The sequence below is a fragment of the Dermacentor albipictus genome, chromosome 9, assembly GCF_038994185.2.
Source record: "Dermacentor albipictus isolate Rhodes 1998 colony chromosome 9, USDA_Dalb.pri_finalv2, whole genome shotgun sequence".
In the NCBI taxonomy this organism is placed as follows: Eukaryota; Metazoa; Arthropoda; class Arachnida; order Ixodida; family Ixodidae; genus Dermacentor; species Dermacentor albipictus.
Genome location: NC_091829.1, coordinates 20,961,244 through 20,975,133, shown reverse-complemented (window position 1 = coordinate 20,975,133; position 13,890 = coordinate 20,961,244). Strand labels below are relative to the sequence as shown.

At 48.2% G+C, this 13,890-nt stretch overlaps 2 protein-coding genes across 2 annotated transcripts in view; both read right to left on the bottom strand.

Moving 5' to 3' along the window:
- Positions 1–205: 205 nt before the first annotated feature.
- Positions 206–6,693, bottom strand: LOC135917337 (phospholipid scramblase 2-like). The gene is made up of 4 exons (XM_070525622.1): positions 6,495–6,693; positions 3,857–4,074; positions 2,779–3,108; positions 206–274 (listed from the first exon to the last, which is right to left on the bottom strand). Exons 1-4 carry the CDS (start codon positions 6,691–6,693, stop codon positions 206–208), a joined length of 816 nt encoding a protein of 271 aa, XP_070381723.1.
- LOC135917297 (phospholipid scramblase 2-like) overlaps positions 6,577–13,890 on the bottom strand; it is a 61,389-nt gene continuing 54,075 nt past the window's right edge. The window contains exon 6 of the mRNA XM_070525881.1: positions 6,577–6,977. Within this exon, the coding sequence (XP_070381982.1) occupies positions 6,711–6,977 (267 nt within the window). The 3' untranslated portion in view covers positions 6,577–6,710. The remainder of the gene's footprint in view (positions 6,978–13,890) is intronic.

The window sequence follows — 13,890 nt, the reverse complement described above, 5'->3', positions numbered from 1 at the left end:
CGTGCAAGAAGCGCACGACGAAATCGGAAAACAAGATGATTCACGTGAGTGTAGCAGTGAGCGCGAAAATACTGTCGGGGCTGCGTTCAAAAACACGCAGTCGACCGCGCACAGGCCCTGAAGACGTGTCATGGATGCAGCCTGTGTGAGCAGCCTGGTGTGTCTTCAGGGAGGCATCAGGACAAAATCGGTGATGGTCGAATAACTAATTTATGATGTTGCCGGGAAGATCCATGTTGGACCCACCGGCGGCGCTCTCGAAGAAAATGAAGTCCTGCGCAGAGTCATAAAAAGACGCCGAGTTATCGCGTTTACTCCAATCTAAGTAGTCCGCGGCTTTTTTTAGCAAAATATCGAATGAAGATCAGGCGTCGACTTAAATATAGAAATCACCATTTTTTTTTTTCATTCTTGAGGCGAGCAGTGCCAAAATATAAAACTCGATGCAAAGGTAAGACGAACACAACGCTGACTTATCAACTTGAGTTTACTGATAATCGTACAAATATATAGGCTGTCATACCTAACGTTACCGAAGCTTTTCAGCGAAAAAGCTTATTAAAAAGCACGGCGTAAGTGAAAATTTCATGACTTTTACAGTGTTCGGTCTTATAATTGTAGCTTGCACCGCATTATCTTCTTTTTTTCGCTCGACAGCTCAGCTAACGTTAGCTCGGGCACACGGTGTACTGGGTGACGCTCGCAACTTGTTCCAAAATGAAAACAATAAGAGACATGCGAGCGCCACGCTGCTGTACAGAAGCAACGTAATGTTGCTTAGCCTCGCTCGGAGCAAGTAACCTTATCTTCTTTTGGATTTACTCATTATTAACTGGACCATAAATGGACTATTAAAAGTTGCTGAAGTGTCAGCCGCGTGTTCTAAACTAACCATGCATTGTAAAAAATGCGGCGGCTGCACTCCTATGCCTTCTGTTACCAGAATGCTAGCTAGGTGCATTGACAAGGAGGCACACGAGAATGCAGAATAGCTTTTTTTTTTTTAAATTAACGAGCAGGGTTAAGTGTGTGTCGCCAAACCATATGTCACGTTACATGCCTCGGAGACAAAACATCCGGATGCGCATCATTGAGTGACCAGTGTTCTGCTGCCTTTTACTGTGCCTTTAAAACTTTGTACTGCCACTGTTTGCTCAGAGTTTATTATATATATATATATATATATATATATATATATATATATATATATATATATATATATATATATATATATATATATATATATATATATATATATATAATCACCGAGATGTTGAATCATGATCACTCGATGCCAGATCGCTAGAACATTAGACAACGCAAGGCTCTTAGCTTTTGTGGGGAAGTACCAACTACAGTTAAGTGTTAGCTGACTAACTAGACGCGCGTAGTATCGCTACGCGTGCTCGCAACACCAGCGCGACGAGGAGCGACGGCAGCGTGGGGAGGGGGGGGGGGGGGGGAGCGCGGGTGCTTGTTCTCGGTCCCGAGCGTTCCCTGCTGCCGCTCCACCGAGCATTTCACTTTGCCGCGGCTCCGAAACTTATCCGACCAGATCACTTACACAGCTTACATTTACGACGACTTACATTTACGACGACTTACATTTACACAGCCGAGAGAACCGCGAACCTTACTTCGTGAAATTGTCTAAAACTTTGCTATCGCTATCAATGTTTCACCTTGATGGCGAAAGCGCGTCTTTTCCATATCTCTTTCCTACTGCGCCACCTCCGGGATCGGCCCATTCCACTATCACTCCCTCTTCGAGAGGAGCCGACTTTATTCGACAGTGCACACGATACTACAAACCCCGGGAGATAGGCCATGAAAGCCTCGCTTTAAGAGGAAGCTTTAGCTCGAGTGCTCCTATCTAAATACATGTAAAAGGAGAATTAGTTTTTTTCGGCAACCACTGCACCAAATTTGACGAGGTTTGTTGCATTTAAAAGAAAAACTTAAAATCTAGTGACTGTTGGTTTCGAATTTTCGAGTTAGGTCGTCAATTTTTTATTAAATATTGGCGAAAATCAAAAATTTTCAGAAAAAGAAACTATGAAGTTTACAACTCTGTAACTCAACCACTAAAAATGATAATACAATTCTGTGAATTGCATCTAGTAGTACATCCAAAGCGGCCAAATTGATATGTTACACATGAATATTAAAAAAAGTTTATTTATAGGGAAATACAACTTTTGCAAAACCGTTGTAACCAACGTAACAAATTCATGTAAGATGTAAAATGACATATTGAATTTGTCCGCTTTGAATGTTCTAATGGATGCCGTTTACAGAACCGCCACATGAATTCTTTATGCAGACCTATGAATTCGTAAACTTCGTGCTTCTATTTTTTTCAAACGGTCAAATATTTGAAAATCGTTTTAAGAAAATTCAAGCACTAAATCAAAATTCCGCTTCCAACAGTCACTAGAATTTAACTTTATCTTTCAAATGCAACAAATTTCATCAAAATCGGTCCAGGGGTTATCTCATAAAAACGTTTTTGCGTTTTACATGTATTTGAATAGGCCGCGTCGGAGTTGGGCCCGAGCTAAAGCTTCCTCTTAAGAACACGGAATAGCAACAACACCGAAAACATCGCGCGCGAGCGCGTTTCGATGCGGCATGTGTGCATATCTATACACTTGGTGCAATGGTGCGAAAGAGATTCGAAAAATAGGGGCCCGAACTGGCGTAAAAACCCAACACGATTATCATGCGCACGTGCAAGCCCAGCAGCCTAGCGATCCCTAGATGAGCTCGTCTACTCACAATCAAAAAGACCGCGCCTAGCAGCGTGGCCTTCATCTTGACGTCCAGGTCGATGGGGAAGGTCACCGTGAAGTTGTCGATGTCGGTAAGGGCCTCCAGAAGCAGGCCGTTAAAATTCTTCGACAGCTGACCGATCTTTGTTTTCCCGTCCTTGGTCATGATGTCGAAGACGACGTCGTTGCAGCAGATGGACGAAGTGCAGCAGGGCCCGACGATCCGGAGCACTACGTTGCCGCCGCTATCCCGAAGCGAGAGGTAGGGAAACACGACGGACCAGTCCTGCTTTATCGATCCGACGATGTTGCCCGGCGGAGCGTAAACCTCCATCTCCTGCGCGCGCCACGGCACCTCTGTTATCAACGTGATGCAATGGCGCCGACTACGGGAAGGCGCGCTCGAAAGCTCGATTCCCACTCCCCCGAAATTTTTCCGGAGGGCTGCGCCCCCCCCCCCCTCCACGCTGAGACTATAGCGACGGGGTCACGGGGCATCATGTCACTTTTTGTACGGCTTTGGACAAATCGACTGAAGAACTAGAGTTGTCGTAAACGTTGAAAGAATAGCACAGCCTTCGATTGCCACGGCCGCACAGACTTCTCTCGCACTGACAAAAGAGAAGGATAAGAACACCAAGAGCTTTAGATTCAGTTCACCATCAGGGATTCCGACCGGCAACATAAACGGCCGCGTGATAAGTGCAGGTGTTCCTTTCGTGCTCATCCTCTTCTAAGACTTCCAACCCTTCCCGAACACCCAAATCATGCCTTTACTCGAAAGCATCAACAATGAACTTACCTTTAATAGGTAAGCCCGGCAGAGGCTACACATCATCCTTACATTATAACTGACATGTTTATAGCAGAATTAATCCATCTTTAGCGAACGGCAGAGTACCAGTCGCTGGAAACGGTACTACGCGCTACTCTGGGGCAAATCCTAAATGACGGTCTCGACTGCGACGACTGCCGCCCTGTTTTACGTCAGTCTACGCCGTTTCCAGTTCGGGAGACCGTACTCATAAAACGAAACTATACGCTCTCGATCGTCGTGCAATATATACGTTACGTGGTGCGCTCACCTGGAGGCAGCAAAAGCAGCAGCAGCTGTCGCAGCGGAGCGGCCGATACAGCCGCAACACTTCGACGCTCCGGTAGTCGAGCAGCGACATCTCGAAGGGCCGTCTGCCGCCGCAGCAGCAGCGGGTCCCCAGGTCGCTCTTCTCGTACGCCATGAAGATAAACTGGCCCATAGTGTTCTTGACGACGTACTTGTTCTCTTGCTCGAATGGCACGATCACTGCGCGCGCACGGCAGGCCGCGGGCGGTCACATTAAAAGGCTCCGGCGATCTCTGCGCTCCCATTGTCTCAATTAACTCGAGAACCGTTGTTGCTGGCGTGCCCACTTTCTTAGGTTTAGGTAAACATTGAGCTCAGCTCATATGCCTGAACCTTACCATACCTAACATCGCTGCTCCTCGGGCGAGTGAGAACTGCGATCGCGTTGCGGCCGTCTGTTTTTATCCACGTGACTTCTTGTGTCCCCGTCTCGGAAAGCGCAACCCATACCAGCACACTTAGTGCCTAAACCGTTTACCTGTATACTAAGTTGGCCTTTCCTTTTTATGCCTAAAACTTGTTTGGACTGGAACCGCCTTCCCGAACCATTGCCACCATCGAATCTTTTTTCAATGATTTGCCCTTGTTGTATCTTTACGGTCATTCGCATTCTCCTTCGTATTCCTTTTCGTAAACTGCCGTTGTGTGTTCCATCACCGTGTTACGTTCACTCTACTGCGCATCCTTATAGTAAGCCTGTGTACCCACTCCCCTCTGTAATGCCACGGAGGCCCTGAGGGTATCGCAATAAATAAGTAAATGAATGAATACGTAAATACGCTTGGACACTCTCGAAATGCTCCGGCACCCCTAGAAAACACTGTACGAACACCGGCGCTCCTGGACAACTCACGCACGTGCGTGGTGCGCGGTTTCGCGACGTAGAGGCCGTTTTCACGGTGATTACGTGGGCCCGCTACGTTTGATCACGTGTTGATGTACCCGTTGCTTGCCTCAGATGCCTCCGTTGCCTCCGTGTTTACAGCGAATGTGTGCATGACGTCGATACGGGTCAGCAAACCTCCGTTTCGGCGGCTGTCGTAGACTGTAACTGGGTGGTGGACACGATGATGTGGCCACAGCTTCGGAGAACACGAGGGCACTTTCGGAGCACATTACGCCTTGTCCAAACTTGCTATACCAGAAAGCCGCGCTACTACCTTTGTCACTGTGTAACTATAGCTATACTCAGTCAAGCCCACGTTCCGTGGTTGACGTTCTGTATTCGGAATTTAGCGTTACAACGCTGGCGTATTAGCGAATTTCTTTATCTCCGAGCAAACCCGTGCATTGCGAAGGACCGACAACAGAGGCGGTCCTTATGCAGCGGCAGTCCAGGCACTTGGTCACGGAGATTCATTCCATTCCTTATTATGCCTGCCACTATTTTTGCAGCCATATATGCAGGACATGTTTCCTCTACCGCTCCACATTTGGCAGCATGAGTGGAGCAGAGTGCGTAAGCAAACACCCGGTTGCATTTCCGACAGCTGATCGCTCAATGGCAGAGCAGTAGCGGTGATTGTTTCGTATTCGTGCGCTTTTGCTTAGGCAACGTGCGGCTCGCCGCCGAAAGCGCCCTCTCGTTTCTCTTGAGCAAACTGCTCCGCAAGAAGGGTCAATAGACGCTGCGCTGCGTTCGTCGAAAAGCAGTCATGCTTATTACGTGTTCTTGTGAAACGAATGCCGAAAACAAATACCGCTGTTGACGCCGCTTCCGGTTCCGTCCACGCAGCAGCAGCTTGCTTCGGACGCACGTATAGTCTGTGCTTTGCGCAGCGCCATCTGAAGACGACAGCGGAGGCAAACGGGTGCAGCTGATCTAGTTGAGATAAAATTGATTGTAGTTCGGTAGTTCACGCAATATACGCGCATAAGCGGTGGTCTGCTTTAGTAACAAAATGGCTTCCGGAAATTTTCAGCCGTATCGTTGAGTCGGTCGGCGCGAAAGAGGAGAGGTCGTTGAATTAACCCGCCTGAATTACCGCGCCTCCGCGCCTACATGAGCGGCCGATTTCGATTTCTGCAGGCGCTTCACACCACCATATGCCTTTTAATGTCAACTAAAAATAGCCCGTTACAGTCAAACCCAAACAAACAAACTTATAAGTTAAAATTTGTTTTATACATGAAGAAATTGAGTGTGTCCAAACTCACCTGTGACGAACTTTTGCGATGCGTTCGTTATATGCGGAATGTATTACCTCCACCGAACAAACGAATCAGGGGAGGAATCCAGTTATTGAAGACATAACTACGCGTAGTATAGGAAGTATAATTATTGCCTGTGCGTTGAACCGTTTTTCAGCGTCGTTGGGAAGGGCGTTTTTGATGCGTGAGATTACGTACACCCGCGCTCCAGTCCACGCGAAAAGAAAATATGAAAATAAAATACCAACAAAAATAAATCTCCTGAATACCGCGTTCGCGACATGCAAGCACCCTTATGTCGCTGGAAGCGGGTGCTGCCGAGTTCGATATACGTCCGGCTCGTTGTGAGCGAGTCATCCCAAGTAAGTCAGCAAGGTTCGCGCTCCATATAGAGATTAATTCGCTTTATCCGAGTTCGTTATAACGAATCCGGTATAACGTTCGCTCACTTTCCAGGAGCTGGATCTGCTGGTGCACTAGCAGCTGGTCGACGTGCATCAGATACTCGAGTCCGGGGGGACAGCCCGCGATCGGTTGCACGTTGGGCTGCACGAGCTGTAGCGTCGGCATCTGAACGAACGGGCCACGTGATCTCACTGGGGGCTGGGCTGCCGGTAGCATCATGACGCCTCCAGGTGGCGCGGCCATCGCGGGAGGCGTGGCCATCATGGCGGGTCTCGCCGCCGCTCCACCACCGGCCCTCGGGGCCGCCGGCGCCGAAGGTGAGGTCGCCGGAACCGTGGGTCTGACAGTTCGAGCAGCGGGTGTGTTTGTGGCAGCAGCAGCAGCAGCCGCCGGCGCGGTGGGTGTCGTCGTTGGTGCCATGGGTCGCACAGCCGGAGCCGAGGGTCGTGTCGGTGGCATCGCGCTGCGTAGTCAGGCCTCTTTCTTTTTTCAGCGGCGCTCTCACCGGCTGGTTCAGCTCTGTGACGCTGCACGGGCGGATTGAGAAGAATCAGTGGCACTGCTCCTTGACGTGCTGCTTGTGAAGAAGCGCACGATACTTGTTCCGCCTCACTTAACCGGGAGCAAGCATTTGGCTCGATGAAATCATTGGGCCTGTTGCGAGTACTTTAAACAAATTGTAGGGAAGAAGAGGAACACTGTAGTGGACCATCCTCTCCAGCGCTCTCTAGTGGGAACGCCGCTCGTGCTGAGAGTCCGTGCCAGCTGCGCCTATCTGCCCAGCCGCTGTTGGCTAATAAGCACGTTTACAAGATGTGCTTTGACCGCATGGGCTAGAGCTTTCTACTCATTTCTCTCACGTGTATTAGCTTAAAGCACGAGAAAAAGCCGGCTCTGGACCGATATAGCGGTGACGGCTGCCGTGCCAAAAGACAAAAACAAAACGAAAAGGCTCATTATTGTAGCCAAGTCTGAAAGACATCCACTCTTGTAAAAGATTATCGATTGACGCATTTTCTTCTCCTTTCGGTAAACGTATAAACGGCGTAGCCACGACAGTCTCTTACCCAAACGACCGGGCAAGGTTCTGACTGGTGTTGCATAAGTCGCGGGTCGCTTTTTTCGTCGCGACGATAGATTGCATTTCTTTAGAAGCACTGCTCCAGGAGGACACATGTAACCGGCAAACGAAGGCCTCAGGAGAGCACCTGAGGTTATAATAATGTAGGAAGGATCTCCAGGGCACCCAAGTGGTAGCGGGGGGATATCAAAGCTGGAAGCAGGGCTGCCCGTGTGTTGGGGCCGCGGAGGCCGATGCGTGCCAGGGGGTGTTCGCATAAAAATTGGCTGTCGGACAGCCGATCTTACGCACCCCTTGCACGCGCAGGCCTCGGCGAGCCGCAACCCACGGACCAGTCCTGGTTCCAGCTTTAGTGTCCCCGTTGCCGCTTTGGTCTCCTAGGGGCGTCGCGAATAATGCGAAATAATGACACGTTGTTACAATTAGTAAAACAACACAATTGAGTAAATTTAGTTACGTCCAGCCGCCAACTTGTGACGCTAAGTTCAACGCAACCACGCTCCGCGACTTCTGCAACACCACTCGGAAGACAAGGCAGGCCGCCGCAATTCAGGCGGAAAGGAGCGCGGAGCAGTCGTGGTGTCAGCGTTCAACCGCCCTGCGATGAAAAGCCACTCACCTGAGCGGCTGGGAGGAAGATCGCGGGAGCAAACGAGTGTGCCACTTTCCGACGACAGCGTTCGGATCCAACTGCTGCTTTCGGCCCGCTGGACCCCGGGCCGGCACGAGGCGCGAGCGGTTTGTTCGTGCAAGGTGGCGAAACTGGCAAATGCTGTGCGAAAATATCGACGCCAACGCCGATTCACAATTTAGACGTTAACAGATTACCGTGCCATCTACCGTAGTCAACAAAAACTAGCAATCGCAGTGAACAGTATGACCTCGCCGATTGCTGCGAGTTTTCGTATAACTTGCAAGCTGCATTACGCCTCAACTATCTCTCCGGAAAGTCTCACGACGTGGCTGGTTACTCAATGCGAGTTTCGTAACCGGTGTGTTTAAAGGCCATTATCGTCGTCTTCCTTCTTGTTTTTTTTTTCGAAAACAATGACACTCTTCGTTAATTATGGTTGACTGACTCCTCTGTAACGAACATTGACTTCGATGCGAACACCGATGAAAAAAACCTAAAAGGCTGTTCGCATAGAACCGTGACTGAAAGGAGTTGCCATCGCAAGTTGAAGTATTTCTTGTATATGTAGTGACCGGCGGTAGTCTGTGCTCTTGCGCTCACTCGCCATGCACGGTTAAGATGTAGGGTAAGAAACTGGCGCTAGCATCACGAATATACTGCGCCCTTTGATAGAGGTTTTGTGTTAGGTGCAGCGTGCTATGGCGCCGCCATCTAGCATGCACTTGGCGAATGACGACTGCTGCCTCTGAGATGTTCGTGTGCACCTGTGCGTCTTTTGCCGTCCTTGTGTGTGTGTGTGTGTGCGTGCGTGTGTGTGTGTGTGTGTGTGTGTGCGTGTGTGCGTGTGTGTGCGCGTGTGTGTGTGTGTGTGTGTGTGTGTGTGTGTGTGTGTGTGTGTGTGTGTGTGTGTGTGTGTGTGTGTGTGTGTGTGTGTGTGTGTGTGTGTTAAGCCTTACTTCCACTCTTTCCATGATCAGATCTGTTACACACAAGCAGAGGCGTAGCCAGAAGGTGGCACACCGGGCGCGTGGTTGGTCCCCTCACCCTAATTTATAACGGGGCCCGACCGAATCTCTTGTCTAAGTTCTATCTTATCCTTATGCAGAGTTAAATATGGTTTAACTGAAGAGGTTGGAAGCACTACGGCATCCGGCTACTCCCGTTTCAGTCCTATGCAAAAAAAGATGTTTGCATTAAATAAATAAACGACCTTTTCAATTGGTGATTATTCGTTCTTCCCGCTATTATTGTTTTTATTTTAAGATGATTTCTACCTTCAACAGCGCTTACTCTAGGGCATTCCTGAAATTTTATTTGTGTTTATGATTTTTTTAGTACTAATCCGCCCCTTTCTTTGAGAGTACCCTCCCCCCCCCCCTCCTCCACAGCGGGTATGAGCCGCGTGCTTGGATGGGCGACAACGACGGCTCCTCGAGGGGTATTAGAAAATGCACACGCGGGTGTCTCAAAGTTATTTATTAACATTGTATTTACTCTCTCCTAGATTGTAACCTCCTCTAATATTCATCCTTCATTTAGTCTGACTGCTGGCTGGCATACTAGTCTATAGTGATTCGAGAATCTTCTTTGGTTCTTCTTCTTTTACTTTGCGTTTCACAGTGGCAAATAAGAAGTTTCTTTCCCTACCTACTGCCGCCCGATTCTTGGCCTATCCCCCTTAGTGGGTAAATCCACGATAGAAGTTCATCATCATCATCATCATCATCATCATCATCATCATCATCATCATACGCGGGTGCGACACACTAGCGCCAAGCAGCAAGAAGAGCGACTTGTGCTGGGCAAACGGAACAGCGCCCCGGCATCTACGTAACACCTCTTGCGCACAGGCAAATCCTGAGCAGGTTCTATTCAGCCTGCTTATAGGCAAGCGTCCGCGGCCTGATGGTTAGAGCATCGGGTCTCTGTGCTGTAGGTCCTTTGTTCGAATCTGGCCGTCGGACAATTTTTATGTATGCATATTTGTTGAAATGCGTATAGAATTATATATATCTTGAACATCACGGCGACGGTGACGCCAGCAGCGGAAATTCGCCTGGAGTGTCCACGAATTCCTATCGCAATAAGTTGTGTTGTTTATAAAAATTCTTCGACAGAAAAAAAAGAACATGCGGATTCCACGCTCTGTGTGAATCGCTGAAAGCAAAGCTATTCTTCTTTTTTTGTGTGCATATATGCTTGTGCCAGTGCTAAATAATTTATTATTTTCTGACGTTACATCAACGTAAAAACCTTTGTAATGTTATGAAGATGCCATGTTGACGCAAAGGCGTGTGATGGCATTGCACGTGCTCAAAGCTGTATACACGAGACTGAAGCCGACTTCTTTATTCCTTGAAGGAATTGAAATTATCGTCACTGCTTCACATTCGAGCTCATTCGTAGCCCCGATGGAGTCCATCGCACCCTTCGATGCCCAGACGCTGTTGGCAGCACGAAGAAGGCAGAATTTCAAGTCAGGCAGCGCATACCGAGAAGTACGAAATCTGACTATTGACGCTTAAAACGCGTCTACACCCTCACTATATATATATATATATATATATATATATATATATATATATATATATATATATATATATATATATATATATATATATATATATATATATAATGTGTGTGTGTGTGTTATTTCCCGAGGGCATTCAGATCTTCGAGAACGCACGTGTAAAGGTGCCTGAAAACAACGCTTCAAATCTGGCTTCTCCACACAAACATTCTTTGTGTGGAGAAGCTCACCTAAACTGACCTGCCAGGAGAACGCGTGTGCGTGTCATGGGGCTAACTGAAACATCGGACGGATGTACGTATGACCGACCGATTGACCGACCGAAACAGGGTAATGAAAACCTAGCACGGACTGATGGACGTATGAGAAATACACACAGAACAAGACAGGGTAACTAAAAATCGGACGGGCATGCGGACGGACGGACGGACGGACGGACGGACGGACGGACGTATGACTGGCCGACCGACCGACCAACTGAGACAGGGTAATGAAAACATACGACGGACTGATGGATGTATGAGACAGACAGACAGAACAAGACGGGGTAACTAAGACATCGGACGGACGGACGTATGACAGGCCGACCGACCGACCGACCGACTGAGACAGGGTAATGAAAACATAGGACGGACTGATGGACGTATGAGACAGACAGAGAGAACAAGGCACCCTAACTAAAGCATACGATGGACGAACGGTCGTATGACTGGCCGACCGACCGACCGACCGACCGACCGACCGACCGACAGACAGACAGACTGAGAGAGGGTAACGAAAACTTAAGGACTGATGGACGTATGAGACAGACAGAACAAGACAAGGTAGCAAAAACATCGGATAGACTGACCGATGAGCGTATCAGACACAGACAGACACGGACGGGCGGATGGAAATGGGGCTAACTGTGGCCATTCTATAGTAGAGCTGCCGGAGCCGCCATGGGGAGCCAGTTGGTTATACATTTTCTTGGAAGAACGTGCTGGTATGCACAGGGACATGACTGTGCATAACAGCACAGTACTGTCATAACAGCACAGCACTGTGTGTAGCACAGTAATATCACTATAGTAGAGATCTCGAATCTCGTGCCAAGGAACAGGAAATGCAAAAACGTTGGTGCCGTGAATCCCTGACCACGGAATCTCTCATAGCACTTGCGTCGCTCTGATTCGTTAATCATAATCATTCAATTAATAAAACAATTGCTCACGTTCAAGAAGAGAGCGGTCAACAGCGTGGCCTTAATCTTGACGTCCAGGTCCACGGGAAACGTCACCGTGAAGTTGTCGATGTCGGTGAACGCACCACGGATCATGCCGCTCCAGTTCTTCGACATCGTGCCGATCTATGTTCGGCCTTCCCTATTGAGCGTTGCTAGCGTCCCTATCAGCGTTGCGGGAAGGCGCACTGGAGCATTTTCCAGCTGGTTCGGTCTACAGTTTGTGAACAGCTTTCTTAACCAATATACATAAACAGAAACAAGCTTATCACCACGTAAATCACTTAGCATGTTTTTTATAAGTGATGAGGGTAAAAATGCAGTCATTTATTCGCGCTCTTTATTAGGCTGGGGCCATTTTATTTTACTCTCACAGCAATGTTCTTCTTCTCGTTCCCTATTGAAATGGCGCAACCCACTCTGGCAGTGTGTGCATATGCACCGGTCTTCCACCTCTTTCACACCGACATTGATCACTGTAGATGTGGGATCGGCTAGGTGCCGCTGTTCAGCGAAAACCTTTGACGCTGACTTGAAGCACTGTGTGTACGTGTCACACCGTCTATGCTGGTCTTCAATGAACCTCTTCGATGTCAACTTGGATCGCTCGGTATGAGCCAGAAGGAGTGCGCCGCTCACCAACGAACGCCTTTGAGGCCAACTTGGATAACCATATATGTGCCAATGGGATTGTGTCGCTTTAAGATGACGAAAGAAAGATCCCCTAAATTTATCCGATGTCGAGCAACATCGAACCCGTATCACAATGGTTCCTCGTTGGACAACCCGATGCCTTTAGCAGACTGCGCCACAACTGCGCGGGCTATGTGGGCGCTCTTCACTGAACATCTCGCCAAATTGATTGATTGATTGATTGACTGATTGCTTAATTGATTGATTGATTGATTGATTGATTGATTGATTGATTGATTGATTGATTGATTGATTGATTGATTGATTGATTGATTGATTGATTGATTGATTGATTGATTGATTGATTGAAACTTTTATTAGAAGGGATGGCCCGTGGCCTAAGGGTCACTAAGTATGTGCCATTGGACAGCCTCACTAGATGGCACAGCTTGCCAAGAAACGAGCGCGAGAGGCAAGTCTGTTTGCCGCATGAGGCGTTCCCAAGCGTTCACACTTCCCGGCGCGCCGTGAATTTCGGAGGCCACGCGCAGGCTTCACAGCGGCGCCGCCAGAGGGCACCGAGTGCTCTCTGGGAAGCGAAACAGAGCAGTACCGCTGCATTGCACGCCTCGTACGTAATTCGGCTTCTACGGTAGCTTACTTTGTGTGGCTACGTTTATTTAATGCTAAATGCATCACTGTCGAAAGTCAACGCAAAAAAGGTTTTGCAGAATTTTTTTTTTTTTTCGCATCGTTTACCGTCAGCATGCAACCTGCGAGTCCGCGGTCATCGAAACCGGGACCTCGGGCTCGGAAACGGAATCCCTTAGCCATCCAACCGCCACGGCCACTAAAGCAAATACATGGCTGCCTTTGAAAAAGCGTTTAAACATTTGGCAATACCTTCATCCTATATTCTAGTTGATTTTTTTTTTTTTGTTTCCGATTTTACACATTTCCACTCGTCTGACCAGGGTTTCGGCCGAACCATTTCCTTCCTGCGTTTTTCGCGTTCATACGTGACCATTGGTTCAAAAACAAATGTAGCACATATAAGAGATTAGAAAATTTTGCATTTGAGGATATGGGTTAGGCTTCCGCAGGATAGACACAGGTGGAGATGGCTATAAAGAAAGTACGGGCATATGGTGACGATGTTCATAAGCATCCAAATTTATTCTTCGCTATAACCTCATCTTCACTAATGCGAAAATATACGCTATAACGAGGTTTTACTTGTTTTTTGTACTTATTGCGCGAGGACGGCTCAACCTGCTGGTGTTGCGTGCAATAAGACGCGACATGCTACAGGATTCGTTCGACATGACACAGGCTTTGCA